At 36.8% G+C, this 23,632-nt stretch overlaps 1 protein-coding gene across 1 annotated transcript in view; it reads right to left on the reverse strand.

Annotated features, from left to right (window-relative positions):
* Positions 1 to 302: 302 nt before the first annotated feature.
* Positions 303 to 23,632, reverse strand: part of LOC129636064 (protein hinderin-like) — a 68,024-nt gene continuing 44,694 nt past the window's right edge. Inside the window, exon 5 of the mRNA XM_055559341.1 lies at positions 303 to 5,099. Coding sequence (XP_055415316.1) covers positions 4,955 to 5,099 — 145 coding nt within the window. The 3' untranslated portion in view covers positions 303 to 4,954. The remainder of the gene's footprint in view (positions 5,100 to 23,632) is intronic.

Consider the following 23,632-nt stretch of genomic DNA (forward strand, 5'->3'; position numbering starts at 1 on the left):
ATGAAGGATCAGAAATTTTAATTAGAAAAAGACTAACCCTTCTTTTGAAGTTTATTTCCTTCCTCATGAAACTTATTTCTATTTATTATCCTATCCTGCTTACCCACCCAAGACCACTGCACCCAGATCTGTGACAGAACTTCCTACAGTATGGTTGTTATTCTTGGCAAAAGTCTATCAGATCGTGGTAGTCTGGCTCATGTAGCAGAGATGTATACAGTTAAATAGAAAGCTTTGAATACCTCTTAAATATTACTGTTATTCAAACAAATGATTCCTTTTTATATAATTAGATGAAATTCTTGTGAGTTTTCTCTAGGCTAATTTCAGCACAGATATACTAAGACCTTTGGCTCATTCTAAAACATTCCTCAAAAAGGTTAAGGCTGGTTCTTTTAAAACTCTTTCTTCCCAGAGCAAGGTTTCTAAAATGACCTCTGATATAGTGGGCTCAAGGATCTAAGCTCTAAGCACCTCTAAACCTCTTCAATTGACTAAAGTCTCAGTCCGAGAAATAATGGAACAGATCAGAAAGAAAAGAAAACAAACATTTCTGTCAGTCTGGTTTCTGGGAGAGCAAAGTAAAACCTGTTTGCCCTTGATAAGCACCTAACTAGTGTAAATGAGACAGAAAGATTTCCTCCTTCACAGAAACAGAAGACAAAGCACATCTATTTCACTCTCCTGAAAAAGCCAAAGTGTTAGTCGCTCAGTTGTGTCTGAGTCTCTGTGACCCCATGGACTGTAGCCCACCAGGCTCCTCTCTGTCCATGGAGTTCTTCAGGCAAAGATACGAAAGTGGGTAGCCGTTACCTTCTCCAGGGGATCTTCCTGACCCAGGACTGAACCCAGGTCTCCTGCATTGCAGGCAGACTGTTTACTCTCTGAGCCACCAGGGAAGTCCTTTCACTCTCCTACTGGGCCTCTAAGCAGCCTAAGCATCTGCTTAACCTAATTAAAACCATCAAAACCCCACTGAAGAAAGGAAGAGTTGAGAAACAGAGGAGCTAGTCAACTCATTCCTCATCTAAATTAATCATAGTAATAAGGAGAATTGCTATCTGTGTTTCAGTATTCCAAAGTAAGAAACACTGCTAGATTCTTTACACACATAAAGAACCTACCAAATTCAACAAGCCTACAAAAAAAAGGCATTATTAGCTATCCATATATTATAGATGAAAAAACACTCAGAAAAGTTCAGTAGCTTTCCCAAGGTCAGACAGCTCATCATTACTAAAACAATTTTGACTCTAAAGCCCATTGTGCTTTCTTGTCTGTCATTTCCCTTGCTCTTTCAGTTAAGAGGGAAGTCAGCAAACATCAGACTTAACTTTCCTTCTGTAAGCTTTTGATACCATCCTGAGCTGAGACATATATTCTGGAATTACAATCAGCTCAAATATTAATCAACTTTTATAATGGCTACATCCTCTGTGTCTTACACTATTACATGCTAACATGTTTCAGAATTATTCCTATTGGACATATTATTCTGTCCCTTTCAGATTTACCTCCCCATTCATACACATTTAGTTAGGGAAAAATCTACTAAGTTCATCAGATTGCTAGACCTTGTAAATGGCACATTCATTTACATAGCTAATTTCTCAGGAAACAAGTTTTCTTTGTTCAAAGACTGAAAACTACTAAGAGTGTTTATGTTTTAGTAATAAATTCTCTAATTAGCATAAGAACAAATCCTTCAGAAGTTTGATCCAAATGCAAACATGTAAAATATCGTCACTCTTTTCTACTAAGGGACTGGTCTGGTTTCATATAATTAATCAATAAATCCTATTATTAGGACTTTTATAACAAAAGAACCCCATAAATTAGGATAACACATCATTAAAATGCCAAAAATCAGAATCCATATAGTTCCTCATGCAGAAACAGGCTTTAAAATAATTTGAAATTATCTCATTTCATGTATGTGAGTTTGAATCATTCATGTATGATAGGTAAATGTATCTGTAGTTAAAATTATATTGTTTTAAATTATATCCTTGTTTTATGTCTCTAAGTTTTACAGAGTTTTATGTACAGTAAAATCACCTATATTAACCTTTGACAGGTTTATACTGGTAAAGGAGATTCATACCTGAGCAATCCACTTGGGAAAAAAGACATGGATCTCACTGTTTTTTAATCATATCTTCCTTTCTCTTTTCTTTGACAAGTTCCACAAATACCACTTATCTTTAGGTGATTCAAAAAAATCTTAAACCAATTACACTAACTAAACTATTTTAATTTTTGAACATGGTCTAACATTTACTCCAATCTTCACTCACAATAATAATACTCAAGTCAAATCTTTTTATATCAAAATAGGTCTAACTATGATTCATGTCTAAGTCTTTGACTGTATTTTCCTTTACTTTTTAATTTTACAATTTAGATCAGAGTAAGCACACTTTTCTGTAAAGGGTCAGACAGTAAATATTTCAGCCCACAAGATCTTTATTGCAACTGCACCACTTGCAGCTGCAGGGCAAGAACAGCCACGGAAGATACACAAGGGACGTGTGTGGCTGCACTGAGCTGGCACCGGGCAGATCTGTTCCAGGGCAGTGGGTTGACCTATGTGCTAAGAAACAAAGGAAATACTGTGTCACTACAATCAGCTGCTGCTGCTGCTGCGTCACTTCAGTCGTGTCCGACTCTGTGCGACCCCCATAGACGGCAGCCCACCAGGCTTCCCTGTCCCTGGGATTCTCCAGGCAAGAACACTGGAGTGGGTTGCCATGTCCTTCTCCAATGCATGCAAGGGAAAAGTGAAAGTGAAGGCCCTCAGTCGTGTCCGATGTATCTTAATATTCAGCCTGACAAAAGAAATTATTCTGTCCATAATCATGCTGAATGTCAACTGCTTCGATACTATATACAAGTAATCTTGACCCAGAGAGTGCTAACTGTAATAGTCCACCGAAGTTAAACTGTGCTTTACCATATAGCCACACATTTGTTTTTGTTAGGCTAGCACCAGATAAACAAGGTCCCATTCTAACTGTAGCCAGGCTTTCTAAATTGTCTGCGACCTCTTTCATCTCTCATCTTATTTCTCAGCCCCAATTCCACTGTACACAATACTTTTTTTTTTCTTCCCAGGAAGATCAAGGTATCAACACACCTCCTCTGTATACAAAAAGTGATTTCAATCTCCCCTACTTCTGCTACCAGAGTTGAAGGCTGACTTCATTTCCAACCCGTTCCCTGCTGCCTCCCACTGTATAAATTGGATAAGCTGAATGCTCAATTTCTCAGCCTCCCTTGCAGATTAGCATGCCCACATGATAAAGTTCAGGACAATAAATATCTCATGAAAGACTGCTGGGTGGCAGCGTGGAGGGAAATGCCCTGACAAAAACTGCATGTGTTATAAAAACAAACAGGGAGTCACAACTACCAGAATGGCTTCCTTTCCTCTTTTTTTCTGCCTTAATGGAAACATAATAATTGAAATTGGAGCAACCATCCTGGAACCTGGAATCCCACAATCATTAGAAGAAACTAAGAGAACTCTATAGACCCATCACTGAAAACTTTAAGCCACTACAGCAACGCCAGTAGCCACTTATCTTCAGAACTGTTACGTGCAAAGTAACAGACCTGTAAAGCGAGCTTCCGTTACACATAAAAGCACTCCTGGTCTACCTTTTCTTGAAAGTGCTAGGGTCCTGAGTCACTACTCCTTTTGCAAAGTGAAAGATTAACTCTGGCTGAGCAAAGTTGTAAATTCTGACTAAACAGTGCTGTTTCAATCAAGAGAAAAAAGCATCAAGATGAAAATCACCAAAGGGGGACTGCCTGAGAGTTGACAACCCAGGGCAATAGAGTCAATGAAAGGAGAGAAAAGAGAAGGCTCAAGATTACTCAAGTGCTAAAGAACAAATATAATTGGAAAAGTACTCCTTTGAACTTGGGGGCCCCTAAAACTAACAAATGTCCTACTCCACAAATCAAATTGGAGAATTCTGATTATATTAATCTGCAATCACACATTCCCGCTGTTTGAAAAATGCAAGTTCAGATCTCAATTTTAATAGTTACTTTTGTGCATTTTTCCCTAGTGAATTAATTTATCTTTATGCTTCTCTTTGCTTTGTTTTCACAAAGGTATAGTTACTGTCAATATGTGATCATTTTTTGACACTCAAAGTATCTTCAAAATAATTATTAAAGTCACAAAAATTACGATACTGACAATAAGAACAATGGTTCCTTCAGGACTTCACATACCCTGGCAGATTCAGGATCCTAACTTTAGGGACAATCACTTCTCTTTTTTGAAAATGTCAGTACAAAAACACCCAAAGATAAGCAATTCTACCCAGTCAAAACAATTTCAGCAATACACTTATTTCAACTCATATATCCCTTAAAGTACAATCCTTAAGTTAAAACTTCAGTTTTTACTTTATTTTCTCACGAATAACACAAGCATACATATTTACACTCACACACACCCCTCTAATTCTACACCCAATAGTTTCTCTTCCATGAAAAGTTTGGTGGTATTATGCTGCAGTATAAATATCTATCAATTACAACATCTATAAGCTACAATGGATTTTTTAAAATGATATTAGAGTAGAATGCCTTAGAACTGTCAAAGCTTTAGCCAGAAAGAATACCAAAGACAAAGATGTTTTGGGCTCAATTACAGTAGTGGAACAGAATTTAATAAAGTTCCAACACTACATTTTAATGCCCGAGTTTCCTCCCGTCTCTCTGAGTTGACAAGTATGTGCGTCACTGTAGAGCAGCGGCAGTGGGAACAGCTGGACGGCTGCGTCAAGCACCAAGGGAGCCACAGCACATGCTGCTAAGTGTCGTTCCAATTACCTCGAAATGGCAGCCCATGCAGATTTACACTAGGTTATAAATTAGAACAATTATTTCTCTGGAGTTCACATTTTCTTCATGAAACAGTCAAACTTTCTGAACGTTAAAAAAGAGGACTTTCAAAAAGGATATCTTCCCTTTCTTTGATGATCAATTCATTCTGTTCTTCCAACTGCCTGATCTTCTTCTCAAATGATTCCTGCTCAGCTTTGAGTCTTTCTTCTGTCACTTCCTTTTCCTCACTTACTCTGAAAGAAACGAAATGCCCATGAGAACAAAATAAAATAGGTGCCGATAGCTGTGGTTTACCAAAACTAGATTTCTTCCAGAAGTATGTTGGTTTTTTCGGGGATACTTTATATCTTTAAAATTTCTTCTCAAATTAACCTTTCAGAAGGGACTCTTTCATGCCTTTGTAATAAAATATGTATGTGATTTTTACATTAAGAATTTTTGCAATGGTCAGAATTGTCTTAAATACAGAAAGTCCTATACTTTATGGGTTCCCAATTATGATCCATGACAGAAAAATATCTAATACAAAGATTTCACCTCTTCATTATCAAACAGGAACAATTTATATTGATTTAGATTTTTTCCCATACTTCTATTTAAATTCTAACAATAAAACAAACATATATATATATATATATCTCTCACTTAAATATTTCACTAAACATGCATGGGCAATTTTACTTTTTCCTGGTACTTATACCCTGCAATCCTCAGTAGCATATAAATGACTGGACTGGAATTTTTAAATGGAATTGACATAAAAAAGGTCTGCACATTGATTCTTAGTTCAAAAAGGATTATGAAGTTAAAAACACTGACCAAAAATATGTATCTTTAATGCTTAATTCTGAAACGCATCCCAACTTAAAACAAACAAACAAACAAAAAAAAAACTAAACAATAACAACATTAAAACTTACCTTAACAAAGGACAACCTTAATTTTCATGGTACTCTGTGAACAGACATGTTGGTTCTGAATTTATGTTACTGGTAATTAATTCTCCAAAAAGAGTACAACATATTTTACCCTATAAGATCACACTGGGATATGTGTAGGTGAAATCCACAGGGAATCCATATCTTTTCTCTGAGCATCTAAATTTATTTCCTCCCACACCTGTATTCTAACAGAACAGTTTCTGAATAACATGGACTCCACAGCCTTTCTTTTGTTGCTAGATGGTGATAAGATCAATAAGATAACATAATGAAAATTAGAATTTTGAATGTTCAAGAGTCGACTGCATCTTTGAATTCATTTGTGTGAAAGTGCGTGGCATACAATGTTTAAAAAAAAAAAAAGGCTTATCTTCTCTTGCTTATCATGACATTCAAATCATTTTCCCAACTCCTATAATTTACATGTAGCACAGTACTAGGTTCATGAATGGGACTCAGGACCTTCTTTCTAAGAGGATAATCTCTAGTACTGATACAATTACAAGGAATCCAGAAAACTAAACAAAGAGCAAATACATATATAGAGAGAGGATTTATACTCTGGTTTCAGGTTATCCTGCCTCTCTTGTTACCATCTTTTTACAATGTCTTCCCTTTTCCTATCAGTATTCTCAACCACATCTGCACTAACATGTTTGACAGTAATTTCCCACTGCCTCTAAGTTTTTTCTAAAATTGCCAAACATCTGAACCATTAATTAATTCTATCATCCAAATTATTCCTCCTCAATCTATCAACCAGTTTCTGAAATACCTTTGTAGGAAACTGTTCCAGATCAAATACACCCCTAAACTGTAAATCAGAAAACCACATATATATGGTGACTGTGGCAAAGCATGCTTATTTCTCTGAGTATCAATATTCCCCTTTGTAAGCACAAAAGGCTAGACTAGACAATTTTAAAAATTCTTTCAAAAAAAATTCTTTCCAGCTTAAGTTCTATAATTTCTTTGACTATATTATAAATATACTGAAACTATATATGTCCTTAACAAACATGGAGGGCATTTGCAAAGAAATAAGAAAGAAGTCATCAAACATTTGGTTGGGTACAAGGCATATAATACTGTAATCTATGCAAAAGCCAAAGTCAGGCTGAAAGAGCAGTGTCAAAGGATAACAGACATTAGAAACTGTAAAACTGCAAAATTTAGCATGCTGCTGCTAAGTCACTTCAGTCGTGTCCGACTCTGTGTGACCCCATAGACGGCAGCCACCAGGCTCCCCCGTCCCTGGGATTCTCCAGGCAAGAACACTGGAGTGGGTTGCCATTTCCTTCTCCAATGCAGGAAAGTGAAAAGTGAAAGTGAAGTCGCTCAGTCGTGTCTGACTCTTAGCGACCCCATGGACTGCAGCCTACCAGGCTCCTCCATCCATGGGATTTTCCAGGCAAAGTACTGGAGTGGGGTGCCATTGCCAACAAAACAAGTGATGAATCTGTAGAATTATGTATAAAACAAAGATGAAATAGGTACTGCTACATATTGCAAGCTGAGAATAAATAAACACTCTCAAGTGAGAGAATAGGTGGGAAAATCTCTCCCTTTAGATTGGTAAGATCTTGAAGACAAGGCTGAAGAGGAAAATCTGTAAGTAGGTAAGAGAACATTTATTTTCATTTGCTTATTAAATAATATTAGCCAAATACCTAATATAGGAAAAAATAATCAAGTAACTTTACCCAGTTATGAGATATCCAAAAGGAACCTCACAACAGCCCACTGTCATTTCAATCCCATTCATAAAAGCTATAGAAATATGAGGAATGACCACAGATTTATTTCTTCAAGAAAGCAAGGCTTCAAGGTCATAAAAACAATAACAAAAAAGTCCACTATCGCATTGACCTAACATCAAAGTAAATTCACAAAGTATGTCTAGAGCCTGCTAGGTCAGAACATCTACCTCAACATTTACTTACTCCCTTTGTTGAACATAAAGAAAATCCATGAAAACTATAGGGATCATTAAGGGCGAAAAATGATTGTACATATATTCCATAATGGTATGATGAGCTTTCCCCAAAACTTAAAGTACTCTATCTAGAAAAACCATTCTTTTCTAAATTTAGTTTCCAGAGATGTTTGAAAATTTTGTTGCTACACTATTCAAACAGAGCTTTTTTAAAAAAATAAAATCTTTTCTCTTATGCACTATGATCAGACTACCCATTAGTGATTATTATGTTCTGGAAGGCTATAAAATTAACAAGCTGTGTTAAACACAAAAGGCAACACTTCTATAGGCCTATCTAAAGATATGCATGGCTTCTCTGTGGCCTATTAGCATAATTAATAAGAGAAATTATATTAATACAGTCTTAAATGCTGAGAGCTTGCCAATAAAACAAACTCAAGATTTTATATCCCCTCTGAAATATGTCTTCCTGTTTAATTTATGTTCAATATTTCCCATGAGGTGTATACATGAGAAATTATCTGGTATCATGACCTACATTTTTTTATCAAAGCATTCTCAGACCACAAAGTAACATAAAAATACCTAATCTTCTATCTAATTTAGAGTATAGCAATAAGCTAGTTAACAAAACAAGAATCTAAATACACACAACAAAGGGAAATATTTGACTATAGGATAGGAAGTTAAAACTCTGGACACTGGGAAGAGGATATTCCCAGTGCTGGTTTGTTAATTATTTACAAGAAGGACAATAGTCTGTTCATAAAGTAAGAAATCACCATTTCAACATTTGTTTAATGTCCCAGAGTATTTCTCAATAACATCCACAAATTGTACTCTTTTTATCTAACAAGAACAGAGAATTCATACACTTAGGAGTTGCATGGTTGGGCTGAAAACCAAGCCAAAAGGCCTGAATTTACTTGAAGCCTTATGTTTTAGCTTAAACATCCCTAAATATTTTTTTTATTTTACTCAATAAAACAGTCTTTTCTGTTTTAATATAAAAAGTTTACCCACGTTCATCTATTCTTTACTTTTTAGTAAAACTAATGTTCAAGAAAGAGATTTACTTTATGGTTTTATATACCCTCAGTGTTCTTCCAGGTACTCCAGGAAAGAGTACTTTCACACTAATATGAAAAACAAGGTGAAGGCAGTAAAGTTTCTAACCCCAAGAGAGTTAATTAAGGCTCATGCAATGGTCAATCAGATAAATTTTTTTTCCTGATTGATACCTCACATTTCAAAGCAGAGAATGCTGGTTGCATTTCATAAATTCTCAGTATTAACTTAGTGGGTAAAATTTAGAGATTAGATATCCTAGATTTCATAGGATATCTAGTAGAGAGAAAGGGATATATTGTTTTCAAGCAAATATAAATGCATGGTGAAAAATAAGGGCTTCCATCATTAAATACGTACATACAGACAAATATATACATACACACACACACATATATATAAGACTGTGCTTTTCTCCTATGATCACAAACAAGTCAAGAAATGTCTGCTCCTGCTACTTCAATTCTACTTTATATTAAGAGATTACAGTCAGCAGTTAGGTAGGGAAAAGACATAAAAGGTGTCTAGGTTATAAAGGAAGAAGTCAAACCATTTCTATTTTATACGACATTTTATATACAGAAAATCTAAAGTACCCACTTAAAAACTATTAGAGCTAACAAAGGAGTTCAGTGAGGTTACAGGATAAAAGATTAATATAAAAAGTCAATTATATGTTTATACACAGGCAGTAAACAAATTCCCAAAAAATTAAGGAAAAAAATTCCATGAATATTTGCATCAAGAAAAACAAAACACAAAGGAATAAATTCAAGAGAAGAAGGAAGATGAGTCCACTGAAAACTATAAAAATATGGTGAAAAGAAATTAAACGCCTATATAAATGGAAAGACAGTCCATGTTCATGGCTGGAAGACTTAATATTGTTAAGATGGCAATATTCCCCACATCAATCTTCAAATTCAACTCAATCTCTATTAAAATCTCAGCAGGTTTATCTGCAGAAATTGACAAGTTGATCCAATCCTTAAACTCATATAGAAATGAAAGCGACTCAGAATACCTAAAATATTCCTGGAAAAGGAGAAAAACATGGGAATTTCACACTTGCCAATTTAAAAACTTACTTCAAAACTGCAATAATCAAGAGACTGCAGTACTGTCATAAGAACAGACATATAGGTGTACAGAACATAAATAAACACTTTTATAGTAAACTGAATTTTCAATCATAGTACCAAGATAATTGAAGAGAAAGAATTGTCTTTTCAACATGTAGTATAGGGATAACTTTCTGTACACATGCAAAAGAATAAATGTGGGCCCTTATAACTCAAATCACTTACAAAAATTAGCTCTAAATGAATTAAAGATCAAAATGTGAGAGAAAAAACTATAAACTCTTGTAAGAAAACTAGGCATAAATCTTCATGACCTTGAGTTAGGCAATGGTTTCTTTGATATAACACCAAAAACACAAGTAACAACAAAAACAAAAAATAAATTGGACTTTATCAAAATTAAAAAACAATGCAAAGAATAGGATCAAATTTTTGCAAATAATATATCTGATAAAGGACTTGTAAATGGAATATATAAAGAATATTGAGAACCCAATTTGAAAGGATCTGAATAGATATGTCTTCAAAGAAGATACACAAATAGGCAAAAAGCACATGGAAAGATGTTCAACACTATCAGCTATTAGGTAAGAGGACAGATGAAAATCTTCATAGATTTCTGGTGGAAATGGAAAACAGTGCAGCCACTCTGGAAAATAGTCTGGCAGTTCTTCAAAAAGTTAAATAAAGAGTTACTATTTCAACCAGCATTCCTAGATATATATCCAAGAGAAACAAAACTTATGTCCACACAAAAACTTATACAGACATGTTCACAGCAGCATTACCCAAAGTCAGAAAGCACAAATAACCCAAATGCCATCAACAAATGAATAGATAAGTTAAATGTGGTACTATCTATGAAATCTAATATTATTTGGCAATAAATAGAAATGGGGTACCAATACATGCAGCGGCTGCTGCTGCTGCTAAGCTGCTTCAGTTGTGTCCGACTCTGTGCGACCCCAGAGAAGACAGCCCACCAGGCTCCCCCGTCCCTGGGATTCTCCAGGCAAGAACACTGGAGTGGGTTGCCATTTCCTTCTCCAATGCATGAAAGTGAAAAGTGAGAGTGAAGTCGCTCAGTCATGTCTGACTCTTAGCGACCCCATGGACTGCAGCCCACCAGGCTCCTCCATCCATGGGATTTTCCAGGCAAGAGTACTGGAGTGGGGTGCCATTGCCTTCTCTGCCAATCCATGCTGCCACAGGAATAAACCTTGAAGTCATCATGCTAAGTTAAAGAAACTAGTTTAAAAAGACTACATATTATATGTATATTATCTGTATAGTCAAAGTTATGGTTTTCCAGTAGTCATGTATGGATGTGAGAGTTGGACCATGAAGAAGGCTGAGTACTGAAGAACTGATTCTTTCAAATTGTGGTGCTGGAGAAGACTCGAGTCTGTTGGACAGCAAGGAGATTGAACCAGTCAATACTAATGGAAATCAACCCTGAATATTCAATAGAAGGACTGATGCTGAAGCTCCAGTACTTTGGCCACCTGATGCAAAGAGCTGACTCACTGGAAAAAAACCGTGATCTTGGGAAAGCTTGAGGGCAAGAGAAGGGGCGACAGAGGATGGGATGGTTGGATGGTATTACTGACTCAACACACATGAGTCTAAGCAAACTCAGGGAGATGGTGAAGGACAGGGAAGCCAGGCGTGCTGCAGTTCATGGGGTTGCAGAGTTGGAGACAACTTAGTGACTGAACAACATATTATACATATAATTCCGTTTATAAGAAATACCTAGAAGAGGCAAATTCACTGAGACAAAAACTCAGTGAGTTTTGTTGTCTAAACAAACCTAGAGTGGCTGTCTAAGGCCAGCAAGGTTGGTAAGAAGTGAGAATGACTGCTAATGGGTACAGGACGTAATGGGTACATGGATTCTGATATAATGAGAATGTTATAAAATTGATTTTGGTAATGACTGTACAACTCTGTGAATACACTAGAAAAAAATAGAAAAAGAAATCAGAGGAATTACTGGGAAGAATTAGATGACATGAAATATACAGTAAATATACATCTAGTAAAACTAGATGACATGAAAATATACAGAAAATCCGAAAGACATCACCAAAAAACTACTAGAACGCATCAATGAGTTCAGTAAAGCTGCAACATACAAAAATAATATTACAAAATATTTCACATTTCTATATACAAACAAACTTCAGAAAGAGAAAATAAGGAAAAAATTCCATTTACAACTGCATCAACAGATTTTTAAAAATCAGGAATAAACCAACCTAAGAGGCAGAGGAACCGGAGATCAAATTGCCAACATCCGCTGGATCATCGAAAAAGCAAGAGAGTTCCAGAAAAATATCTATTTCTGCTTTATTGACTATGCCAAAGCCTTTGACTATGTGGATCACAATAAACTGTGGAAAATTCTGAAAGAGATGGGAATACCAGACCACCTGACCTGCCTCTTGACAAACCTGTATACAGGTCAGGAAGCAACAGTTAGAACTGGACATGGAACGACAGACTGATTCCAAATAGGAAAAGGAGTACATCAAGGCTGTATATTGTCACCCTACTTATTTAACTTATATGCACTCTGCAGAGTGCATCATGAGAAATGCTGGGCTGGAAGAAGCACAAGCTGGAATCAAGATTGACAGAAGAAATGTCAATAAACTCAGATATGCAGATGACACCACCCTTATGGCAGAAAGTGAAGAGGAATTAAAAAGCCTCTTGATGAAGGTGAAAGAGGAGAGTGAAAAAGTTGGCTTAAAGCTCAACATTCAGAAAACAAAGATCATGGCATCCGGTCCCATCATTTCATGGGAAATAGATGGGGAAACAGTGGAAACAGTGGCAGACTTTATTTTTTGGGGCTCCAAAATCACTGCAGATGGTGACTGCAGCCATGAAATTAAAAGACGCTTACTCCTTGGAAGGAAAGTTATGACCAACCTAGATAGCATGTTGAAAAGGAGAGATATTACTTTGCCAACAAAGGTCCGTCTAGTCAAGGCTATGGTTTTTCCTGTGGTCATGTATGGATGTGAGAGTTGGACTGTGAAGAAAGCTGAGCACTGAAGAATTGATGCTTTTGAACTGTGGTGTTGGAGAAGACTCTTGAGAGTCCCTTGGGCTGCAAGGAGATCCAACCAGTCCATTCTGAAGGAGATCAGCCCTGGGATTTCTTCGGAAGGAATGATGCTAAAGCTGAAACTCCAATACTTTGGCCACCTCATGCAAACAGTTGACTAATTGGAAAAGACTCTGATGCTGGGAGGGATTGGGGGCAGGAGGAGAAGGGGACGACAGAGGATGAGATGGCTGGATGGCATCATTGACTCGATGGACGTGAGTCTGAGTGAACTCCGGGAGTTGGTGATGGACAGGGAGGCCTGGCGTTGCTGCGATCTATGGGGTCGCAGAGTTGGACACGACTGAGCAACTGAACTGAACTGAACTGAACTGAACTGAAGAGGCAAAATGGGGCTTCCCTGGTGGCTCAGAGGTAAAGAATTTGCTTGCCAATGCAGGAGACATGGGTTTGATCCCTGTGTCAGGAAGATCCCAGGGATGTGATCTTCCCTGGAAATGGCAACCCACGCCAATATTCTTGCCTGAGAAACCCCATGGACAGAGGGGCCTGGAGGGCTACAGTCCATGGGGTGCAAAGAGTTGTATATGACTGAGCAACTAAAACAATAAAATGGTTTCTGTACTCAAAAAACCATAAGACACTGATGAAAGAAATTGAGGACAACACAAACAAATGGAAAGATATGCGATGTTCATGGACTGGAAGAATTAATATTGTTAAAATGACTGTACTACCCAAGGCACTTTACAGATTCAATGCAATCTCTATCAAAATACAGAGGGCATTTTCCAAGAACTAGAACAAATAATTTAAAAAACTCTATGGTAACACAAAAGACCTTGAATAGTCAAAACAATCTTGAAAAAGAATAGAGCTGGAGGCAACACACTCTTACTTTAGACTATACCATTAATACAGAACTACACTAATCAAAACAGAATGGGGCTCAAAGGAAAAAATACACACAGATCAGTGGAACAGAATAAAGAATCGATAAATAAACCTATGCACTTACAGTCAGTTAATCTACAACAAAAGAGGCAAGAATATACAAAGGATAAAAAACAGTCTCTTCAGTAAATGGATCTGGGAAAACTAGGCAACTACATGCAAAACAAAGAAATTAGAACATTTTCTAACACCATATACAAAAATAAACTCAAAATGGATTAAAGACCTAAATGTAATACTGGGGACCATAAAACTTCTAGAAATTATAGCCACAACCACTTTGGCATAGATCCTAACAATATTTAAGGATCTATCCTCTAAAACAAAAGAAACAAAAGCTAAAATAAACAAATGGGATCTAATTAAACTTACAAGCTTTTGCACAGCAAAGGAAACCATCCACAAAATAAAAAGACAATCCACTGAATGGGACAAAATATTTGCAAATGATATACCTGATAAGGGGTTAATATTCAAAATACATAAACAGCTCATACAACATCAAAAAAAACCTGATTAAAAAAAGGTCAGGAGATCTGAATAGACATTTTTCCAAAGAAGACATACAGACGGCCAAGAGGCACATAGAAAAGATTCTAAACATTGCTAATTATCAGGGAAATGCAAATTTAAGCCACAGTAAGATATCACACTTTTCAGAATGGCTATCATCGAAAAGAAAACAAGTAACAAAAGTTATCAAGGATACAGAGAAAAGACAACCTTCATATACTGCTGGTGGGAATGTAAACTGGTACAGTTACTGTGCAAAATACTATAAAGGTTTCTCAAAATGCTAAAAATAGAGCTAACATATAGCCCAATAATCCACTCCTGGGTATATATCAGAAAACAAAACAAAAACACTAATTTGAAAAGATACATGCACCTCAGTGTTCACTGAAGTCCTATTTACAAATGCCAAGATATGGAAGCAACTTAAGCGTCCAGAATGCATAAATAAGACACGGTAAATATGTATGAAAAAAGTGAAAGTCTATGTATCACTTGACTATCAAAATGGAACACTATTCAGACATAAAAAAATGTGACTTTGCCATTTGTGACAACATAAATAGATTTGGAAGATATTATTCTAAGTGAAATAAACCAGAAAATGACAAATATGTATGATATCACCTTACATGTGGAATCTAAAAAATAAAACACTAGAGAATATAGCAAAAAAGAAATAAACTCACAGATACTCAGAACAAACTAGTGGTTACCAACGAGGAAAAGGAAGGGGAGAGGGAAGGGAGGAAGGGCAAGCAAGGGGTAAAGGATTTAGAAGTACAAACAACTACTTTAAAAATAAATAAGCTACAAGGATATACTGCACAACACAAGGAATTACAGGTAATGTATCATAATACAGTAAATAGAATATAACCATTAAAGTTGTGAATTAGTATGTTGTACTTTTGAAACATACAATATTGTACAGACAATACCTCAATTTTAAAAAGTGAAAAAACAGAAAATCTTAAAAAGAATCAGGATTTCCCTGGTGGTCCAGTGGTTAAGAATCCACCTGCCAATTCAGGGGACATGGATTCAATTTCTGGTCCGATAAGACTCCACATGCCATGGGTCAACTAAGCCCAAGCACCACAACTGCTGAGCACGTGCTCTAGAGCCCACAAGCTGCAGCTACTGAGCCCATGCGCTGCAATTCCCGAGCCCCGTGCGCCTAGAGCTTGTGCTCCGCAATGAGAGATGTCATCGTCATGAGGAGCCCACGCATCACAACAAAGAGTAACCCACGCTCACTGCAATTAGAGAAAGCCTGCATGCTGCAGTGAAGACCCAGCACAACCAAAAATAAATAAGCAAGTAATTAAAAAGAGAGTTTGACTTCAAAAAAATAAAAGAAAATTGAACTGCATATTCTATTCCTATTAAGGAATGACTTTCTTTCCCTTTAAGTGTAAGTGTTGTTAAAGACTCCAGGTGAAATAAGAAATCTGAGATAAAAGGTAGAAAACATGATTTCCCCTAAAATTAATATAATAGTTTAGACATCAAAAATGGAAATGACAAAAATGAATCTGAATACAAGATGAAAGATTAGGTAGAGAGAAAATTAATAAAAATTCATGTTTTAAAAGACCAAAAACACATTTTCAAGGAACAAAGCATAAGAGGCAGTATGATATATAACAGAATAAAGGAGATGATAATCATGTAAAATCTTACATGATCATCTCTAAATGCAAAGAAGGCATAAAAACTCTTCTACAATTTAGGAACTAAAGGAATTTCTTCAGTCTAATAAGGAATACCCTTAAAACACCATATCTGTTGTCATTCAGTTGCTAAGTCACGTCCGACTCTTTGTGACCCCATGAACTGCAGCACACCAGGCTTCCCTGTCCTTCATTATCTCCCAGAGTTTGCTCAAACTCACGTCCATTGAGTCAGTGATGCCATCTAACCATCTCATCTTCTGCTGCCCCCTTGTCCTTACGCCTTCAATCTTTCCCAGCATCAGGGTCTTTTCCAGTGAGTCAGCTCTTCTCATCAGGTGGCCAAAGTATTAGACCTTTAGCATCAGTCCTTCCAATAAATATTCAGGGTTGATTTCTGTTAGGACTGACTCGTTTGATCTCCTTGGATGCAAGGGACTCTCAAGAGTCTTCTACAGCACCACAATTCGAAAGCATCAAATCTTCGGCACAGCCTTCTTTATGGTCTAACTCTTGCATCTGTACATGACTACTGGATAAACAAGTATAATATAGTTATACATCTTCTATGTATACTTCTGGTACCGTTTTTCTGTGTATTCTTGCCACCTCTTCTTAATCTCCTCTGCTTCTATTAGGTCCTTGCCATTTCTGTCCTTTATTGTGCCATATTTGACCTTTATTGTGCCCAATTTTCCTAAAGAGATCTCTAGTCTTTCCCATTCTATTGTTTTCCTCTATTTCCTTGCACCATTCACTTAAAAAGGCTTTTGGATCTCTCCTCGATATTTATAGCACTCTGCATTCAGTTGGGTATATCTTTCCCTTTCTTCTTTGCCTTCTCTCTTCTTTTCTCATATATCATATCATATATACACATGTATATGTACAAAAATACATATGTATATATACATATAGCATCTCATATATACATATCTGTAAGGATGAAAAAAACCCACTCTGTCCCCTTCCTTGTACTTCAGGAATAAATCAGGAGTGTCAAGAATTACTACCTGTTTAATAATGACTAGAGACCGTGGACAGTGCAATAATGAAAGAAAATAAAATGCACAGATTGGGAATAGGTAAAATTTTATGATATGATTGTATATGTAAAATTATTAAGGAATCACAGAAAATATATTAGAACAAGTAAATTTAGGAAAATCACAATGTTACTGTGATAGCCAGCCTCTAAAATGGGTCCCAGTAATCCCTGCCTCTTGCTATTCTTTAATTCCCTCCCCTTGAGCATGGGCTGATCTAGTGACTATCAAAATTGACTAAATATAACTTCTGAAATTAGGTTACCAAAATATAGTGACTTTTGTTTTTAATTATTTTGTCTCACTCTGATAGGAGCCAGTTGCCAAGTCATAATCTACCATATGGAAAGGCCCTTGGAAAAAAAAACTAAGGGAGGCCTCTAGAAACTCAGTCCCAAGACACACCTAGAAACTGTAGGAAGAGAAAGTACGACATGTGATGGCAGAAAATTTACCAACATCCTTAGAAATAGGGAAAGGAGGAAATATGCCTAATAAACTGAGTAACTGATCTACCTAAGGAGGCTTCCAAGTAAAGTGTTGAAAGTGCTGGCTGGTTTCATCCTTGTGTTTATAGTAAATTGGGAGAAGAGCGAGAGAGAAGTTGAAGGAAAGGCTATTTAAACAAAAATGAGGCAGGATTTTCAGTTTCAAAAATGCTCAGCCTCTCCAGAGAGTAAAACTGCTAAAATTAAATGTTTTCTTAGTAGACTGAAAAACCAGGACACTGCCAAGAAAAACAAACTGTGGAGATACAACCAAGGTACTAACTTCTGTTTAAGGCCTCAAAAAGATCAAAGTTGATGCCTCAATAGAGTCAAACAAAAAGTACTTTAAAGAGATTAAGACTGGTTCTCACAAATCCTCTCAAACAATAGGGCCTCTAGGAAGCTTACTAGTATTCTAAACTGCTAAAATTTTATGGTTAGGTAGCCATAGATAACTAATACAGATTTTTACATATTAATCAGTCATTTTAAATACCTCAGATCATTCCACCTGCATCTGCTTCTTCTGTTGCTTTATCTCTTTCCAACATGATGTTTAATCTTGCTTTTTCATATACTCACAGTTTTACTGGTATCTGGATATCCTCAATAGGACAGTAGAGACTGAGGCAAATAGTCTCTATGCTTGGCAATGGCAGACTTCCTCTGGCCAGGTGTGTAGCATGGGGGTGTGTTTATCTATCACACGTTAGGCATGTGTGTAGCATGGAGGTGTGTTTATCTATCACATGTTAGGCAGGTTTAAGCTTTACTGTCGCCATCGTTACCCTCAGTATACCACAGGCCTCAAATCTCTCTAGCGATACACCCCCTCAGGTGGACCAGATGTTTCCGCAATGTCTGCTCCACACTTAGCTTTTGGTCTTCCCTTCTAGAGGGGTCTGTATCTTGTGAAGCTCTCATTAGTAGTGAGTTGTTACTTTTATTAGATACTTATTAGTCTAGACACGGGAATCTCTATTATTGGAGTGTTGTTCTCTATTATTCTCATTAGGCTTGTGCTGATCAGACCCTGTATACCTGAGTCTTAGAAGTGCTCCTGTCTCTTTTCCATAGTTCTGATATCAGCATGTAACCCTGTCCTGCCCCCAAGTTATTTTCTGCCTATCCCCAGCCTCATTGGTTTTTACCAGTATCATAAGGACTGTATTTTAAGGAACCCCTCTTTCTAAACTTATGGTTATTGATACATAGAAAAGATACAGGAGAAGGATCCAGGAAATATTCTGTGCCCTTTCCATAACAACTGCTGTTCCTCCTCCTAGGCCTGTGCCAAGAGGCATAGGTCAACAGAGCTCTCATCAAGTGGGGCCTGTGGAGATATTTTGCAAAAGAACTCAAGCTGCTCCTATATTTGCTGCCCTCAGAGGCTCCCCATTCTAACCTGCCCACATCTGGCCTTTACCAATTTGTTGCCTATGTAACTGAAATGCTCGCACGCATTTTCAGAGGTGTCTGCCCATATAAGCTAATGCTCACATCTCATCTTTTCCTGTAAGCATGCATCTCTCTGGAGATTTTGAGTTGGTTAAATTGAGCTCTCTGTTTCAAGAAATGTCCAGAGCTTGCAGTTTGTTCCACCTTATTTTTAAGTGTAAAGTTGAGAGCAACAATCTCTACAGCCATTTACACTTAGCTTTGCAATTATTTAAACATATTTATATATCTGGTTTTGCTCCTGTTAAATAAATTAACCAAGGGGACCATTAGACTGAGGTGCTTCTAGTACCTTAGCAGCCTGCTTACGTAAGCTAAATCTATGCCTATAATGCCTCAAGGTGAAGAAATCAAAATCTATCACAAACAGCCACCTACTTTTTCCAAATAAGGCAACCACGTAAGCTACAGTCTCATTTGGTAAAGAATCCAACTACAATACAGGAGACCAGGGTTCGATTCCTGGGTTGGGAAGATCCCCTGGAGAAGGAAATAGCAACCCACTCCAGTATCCTTGCCTGGAGAATTTCATGCACTATAGCCTGCCAGGCTCTTCTGTCCATGGGGTTGCAGGAGTCAGACACGACTTAGTAACTAAACCACCACCACGAAGTTACAGCCAATCAAATACTTCTCTTGCTTTGCTTCTGAGCCTGCTCTATAATAAAGTCTCTCCCTTCACTCTTGAGCATAAAGGCCTCCTCACCACTTTCAGTTTAGGGCTTAACTATTGGATTTTTGCTCAAATAAAGTCTTAAAAATATAATATGTCTCAATTTATTTTTGAAAACTCTTATTCTTCTAACATCTCCCAATTTTCAAAGCTGGAACAATTTTAACAACAAAATAAATACGTTTAGACAATAACCCATAAAACTATGACATTTATTAATATTAAGAAATAAACTGAGGCATTATTACATTACCTATAGGAGCTAGGAAAGAGATTTTTATAGAGAGGAGTTGGAAGCCAAGCAAGGAGAGTATTTTCTTGGCTACTGTGTAAGCCGCTGCCTTATTTAGGAAAGCGTAGGTGGCTGTTTGTGATGTGTTGTCCTTAGGTTTTGATTTCTTAACATTAAAGCACTGATATATATAGGTTTTGGTTTGCTTATTTAGGCTACTAAGGCATTAAAGCCTCCTAAGTCTAATGACCTCCTTATTTAACTTGGTATTAATTTAAAAAGAGAAAAACTTAACAGTGGGAAAACCTGGCAGAAGCCACCTTAATCAGATTCAATTCAGTTCAGTCACTCAGTCATGTTGACTCTTTGTGACCCCATGGACTGCAGTATGCCAGGCTTCCCTGTTCATCACCAACTCCTGGAGCTTACTCAAAGTCATATCCATCAAGCTGGTGATACTATCCAGCCATCTCATCCTCTGTTGTCCCCTTCTCCTCCCGCCTTCAATCTTTCCCAGGATCAGGGTCTTTTCAAATGAGTTAGTCCTTTGCATCAGGTGGCCAAAGTATTGGAGTTTCAGCTTCAGCATCAGTCCTTAATCAAGTGATCAAGGTTAGTATTATCAGGAAAAAGACATATCAATTTCAGGCAGACCCTGCTATGACATACTGGAAAGACACATCACTTTTCTGATATTCTTACCAAAAATGCATAATCCGAATCTAATAAAGAGAAAACACTAGACAAATCCATATTGAAAGACAGTGAACAAAATATCTGATTAGTGTCAAGGTTATGAAGCATCAAAGAACTATCACAGATTAGAGAAGACTAAAGAGATGTGACAACTAAATATGATGTGAGATACTAAATGTTATGTGAGCTACTGAATGAGACTTCCCTAGTAGCTCAGATGGTAAAAAATCTGCCTACAATGCAGGAGGCCCAGGTTAGATTCCTTGGTGGGGAAGATCCCCTTGAGAAGTGAATGCCACCTACTCCGGTATTCTTGCCTGGAGAATTTCATGGACAAAGAAGCCTGGTGGGCTACAGTCCATGGGGTCACAAAGAGCCAGAGATGACTGAGTGACTAACACACTGAATTGAAAAATGCTATCAGTGACATGAGATTGGTCAAATACAAATAAAGTCTGTATTTCAGTTGATAGTACTGCACTACTGGTTACTTCTTAGTATTGATAACTGTACTCATGCTCAGGCGCTTCGGTCATGTCCGACTCGCTGCGACCTCATGGACCACGGCCCGCCAGGCTCTTCTGTCCATGGGATTCTCTAGGCAAGAATACTGGAGTGGGTTGCCATGTCCTTCTCCAGTGATAAAGTATGAAGTGAGTGAAGTGAAGTCGCTCAGTCGTGACCGACTCTTTGCGACCCCATGGACTGCCTACCAGGCTCCTTCATCCATGGGATTTTCCAGGCAAGAGTACTGAAGTGGGTTGTCATTGCCTTCTCCAGATAACTGTACTATGGTAATGCAAATGTTAATAGTATGGAAAGAGGAGTAAAGAATATATGGAAATTCTACCTTTGCAACTTTTCTCTAAGTCATAAATAATTTCAAAATGAAAAGTTAAAAATAAACAAACTCTACCCTAATATAAACAGTGTGTGTATGGAGGAGGGGGAGTGTCAAACAGGGATTTTATTTTATTGCGGCTTTTTTATAACAAGATGATAGTTTTAATAGTTGTGTAATTATTCAATATATTAAAATTAGAGGGCAAGGTATACCATGGAGTGAATAAAGATGTAATTTCTGGCTCTGCAAGAGCTAGCATAAAATATCACTCAATATTATTCAGTTCCTTTTGTTACATCTTAATCAACTACTTTCAAAAGTAGTAGAAAAAATGAGGTATAACATATTATGACAAAAATTGATTATCTCTGCCGCAAATGCTTTGCAAAAGTAGATCATCATGTAGCAAATACTCAGTAATTGTTTTTAATAAAAATCATGTAATTAAAATAAAAAGTTTAAAAAACACACATAATATGGTATACACACCTCAGTTATAAAGCACTAATCTGATAATACCAAAACTCAAATGCTGTATTTCAAGCTATAGTTCCAATCTTGAGACAGCAACCTAATAAAATCGTAATATAAGAATTTCTGTTAACCTATGCTCTTCACTCTTCCCTTAACTCAATATTTTCTTTCTCCTATTAAGATCTAATAAATCTGAATCCATTTCAAGAGTCATATAAAAATAAACTATGAAAGAAAATAATCAACATATATATAGCCCATGGGTAAAAAGATGTAAATTGCCTCCAAAAAAGACTGAAAAGCAACAGCATATACATACGTATCACATAAACCAACAACTGTGGCCTTTCAACTTTCTATAACCAAACTGTCACCCAAGCATAATTCTACACAGGTCAAGCAGGCATAATTCTGAGTATATTCAGCAAGATCAGACAAGCTTGGCTACATTCATATGGCACTGCACAAGTTTCCAGAGGTCAAACAGAAGGGGGGGAAAAAGTAAATGCTATAGAAAAATTAACCTCTTTTAGGAAGTTGTTTCTGGCCAGAACCAAGAGACAGACTGTTAAGAGCCTGTGAGGCACTCAAAAAATATTATTTCAATTGTACATCTCAGAATCTACAATCTGAGAATGTATCTTGGAATACTGTTGTACAGCATCAATATACACTAAAATTGAGAATGCCTTTCTACCTAAAGCAACTTAAGAATTCCTTATGTTTTTTGAAAATTACTATATAACCTATTATAAATTCTATTTGTGTATATGTGTGTATGATTCTCTGTCTTAATGAACTGTCCATTTGTGTGAGTGGGGTGTTAAAAACCCCTACTATTGTTGTGTTACTGTTGATTTTCCCCTCTTATCCCTCTAAATGTCTGCCTTATGTATTGAGTTGCTCCTATGTTAGGTGCATAAATATTTACAGTTGTTATGTCTTTGTCTAGGATTGATCCCTTGATCATTATGTAGTGTCCTTCTTTGTCTCTTATAATATTCTTTATTTTAAAGTTAATTTTGTCTGAAATAAGGATTGCCACTCTGGCTCTCTTTTGGTTTCTATTCTCATGGAATATCTTTTTCCATCCTTTTACCTTCAGTCTGTATGTGTCTGTAGGTCTGAAGTGGGTCACTTGTAGGCAGCATACACATGGGTCTTGATTTTGTACCTATTCAGTCAGTCTGTATCTCTTGATTGGTGCATCTAATTCCTTTACATTTAAAGGTAATTACTGGTATCTTCAGGACTTTCCATCCAAAAGGAGAAGAATACACTTTCTTCTCAAGTGCACATGGAACATTCTTCAGGATATACCACATATTGGGTCACAAATCAAGCCTCAGTAAATTTAAGAAAACTGAAATCATATCAAGTATCTTCTCTGACCATGATGCAATGAGGCTAGATATCAACTACAGGGGAAAAAAAACTGCAAAAAAACCCAAACTCATGGAGATTAAACAATCCATTACTAAATAACAAAGAGGTTACTGAAGAAATACGAAGGGAAACCAAAAGATTTTTAGAAACAAATGACAATGAAAACATGACGACCAAAAACTGATGGGATTCAGCAAAAGCAGTTCTAAGAGGGAAA

The sequence above is a fragment of the Bubalus kerabau genome, chromosome 21 (assembly GCF_029407905.1).
Source record: "Bubalus kerabau isolate K-KA32 ecotype Philippines breed swamp buffalo chromosome 21, PCC_UOA_SB_1v2, whole genome shotgun sequence".
NCBI classification, from domain to species: domain Eukaryota; kingdom Metazoa; phylum Chordata; class Mammalia; order Artiodactyla; family Bovidae; genus Bubalus; species Bubalus kerabau.